This window comes from Coturnix japonica, chromosome W (assembly GCF_054131305.1).
Source record: "Coturnix japonica strain WE chromosome W, WE-NBRP24, whole genome shotgun sequence".
Lineage (NCBI taxonomy): Eukaryota > Metazoa > Chordata > Aves > Galliformes > Phasianidae > Coturnix > Coturnix japonica.
Window position 1 is genome coordinate 14977431 of NC_140701.1, and position 2070 is coordinate 14979500.

The 2070-nt window shown below is 43.4% G+C and overlaps 1 protein-coding gene across 1 annotated transcript; it reads left to right on the plus strand.

The window, feature by feature from the left end:
• Positions 1-319: 319 nt before the first annotated feature.
• Positions 320-1693, plus strand: LOC146754548 (uncharacterized). Its single transcript, XM_085527791.1, has one exon. The coding sequence runs from the start codon at positions 320-322 to the stop codon at positions 1691-1693; it is 1374 nt and encodes a 457-aa protein (XP_085383917.1).
• Positions 1694-2070: the final 377 nt, after the last annotated feature.

Below are 2070 nucleotides of genomic sequence, written 5' to 3' on the forward strand. Positions count from 1 at the left end.
TTTGTGTGTGCGCCTCTTGGGGAAGTGAAGGTAATTTTTTGATGTTTGTGCCTCTCCAAGAAGTTTATTCCTTTTTGAGAAAACTTGAAGTATTTTGTAACTCTTGAAGCTTGAAGATTTTCTGGCCTGACAGGGTAGCCAGGAGCGATTTAGGTGTTTACACTTTCTTTTTAAGTGTTGATTGGGCTTCTTGGTCTTTTGTGAAAGGGAGGAATGATTGTAGCATTTGCATTTGTTTGATAGGTGTGTGCTTCCCTGGGGAGGGGTAAGGACTTAAGTGTGCCTTCTCTTCCCTTAGTGTTTATCTTTTAGGGTAGAAATGAGTGAAAGTATTGTCACTATGAATAGTGAAAATGTGCTATTTGACCTTTTAGAAAAGCATGGTGCTCGGCCTTCTTTATCAGGGGTGGATTGGGCACGACAAAACTGGTATAACTTGCAGAGTGTTTCCGACCGCATTAGTGTCTTACAAAATGGGGCTCGTACCCGAGCCGGGAAAGGGAAATCGTTTATTTGTGTGGTACTCGGTGCTGCTTTAAAAGCTGCCGTGGAGTTCCGAGATGAAAAGCATTCGGCAGAAACCCAAACCATACAAGCATTACAAGAATCAGTTAAAGTTATGCAAGAATTGGTAAAAACTCTGCAGAATCAAATAGTGAACCTTGAGGAACAATTACAAAGAGAGCAACATAATACAGTTTTGTTGCAAATAGCTTTTAAGGAACTATTAACATATAAGAATACTAGCAATACTGCTGTCCATAATTTGCCTCAAGAAAAAACTTTTCCTCAGAAGGAACTACAAGGAATAAAGGAAGGGCTTGGCAAATTAGAGGACTCGCCAGCCCAATTGCGTCCTTTGATAAAAACCGAATATATGTTTGATAACAGTGAGGATCTGGACCCTCAAATGAATGTTAAAGAAATTCCCTTTTCTGCCACTGAATTAGCAAAACTGAAAAAAGATTTTAGCCGCTCTCCAAAGGAATCAGAGACAGAGTATGTATGGAGGGTTAGTCTCACTGGTGGAGACCAAATACTGTTAACTGAAAAGGAAGCTGAAGGTTATTGGGGGCCAGGAGTATTTTTAACTACTGGTAACAACCGTGCTCCCTGGTCCCTAACACAAAGGGCTGCCTATTGGGCAGGTGGTCTTAACTCTTTAGAAAGGGGAGACCCTCTTGCCATTAATGGGACAGCTGATCAATTGGTTGAAAGTGTTCAAAAAGCTGCTTGTCTGCAAATGATGTATGATAGAAAGCTGCAGCCACATCATGAATCACCTATGATGATGCCTGTTGATCCTGAAAGGATGACTCCTTTAATCAGGGGGCTTCCAGAATCACTGAAACCTATAGGTATACAACTACAAGGAAAAATACAAGCTATGCCTCAGGGAGAAAGAACCCTGGCAGAATTAGAAGGAACTGGCACCTCAGGCCATTTGCAGTCGGGATATAAAGTATGGACATGGGGGGAGGTTGCCCAAGAGTTGATTAATTATGAAAGGAAATATGGGCCTGTGGCTTCTTCCAGTATATCTGAACCAGAGGAAGTAAGGCTCGCAGCAACCACCCATGCTCCTAGGCCACCTAGTCCAAAGCTCAGTGGAACTGGAAGGGTCTCATTGCCAGTAAGAACAGGTAGGCGAAATATTGATCATAAACGTAATCATCTCTGGACACTGGGCTGACAAAAGGGTGTTCCACGAGACCTGATGAATGGATTACCCACAGTCAAGTTAGAGAAATTAGTTAACTTGTGGCCAGAACAAAAGCTCAAGGAAAGCTGATGCTTTCGCCCCCTCCCCCAGATGAGTGGGAGGTGGGGGGGGAAGGCAGTGAAGGGTGGATGTTTATTAGAAAGCTCACAACAAAAGGAGATCCTCGATTTAACACCTTCTGTCCCAAGGCCTCCCCACTCCTGCCAATTGCCCCTGTGATCACGATCCAGTTGCTGATAAGCTAGGGAAACACTTATCTTCCTGGCCAGCCTATGTCGACTGACTCAGCTAACATGAGGCGTTTCCCTAACCTTAATGAAATCCCTTAACAAATATCCTTAGAAGCC

What these genes read in the sequence shown, in the direction of transcription:
- LOC146754548 (XM_085527791.1), top strand. Translation starts at nt 320, where the DNA reads ATGAGTGAAAGTATTGTCACTATGAATAGTGAAAATGTGCTATTTGAC.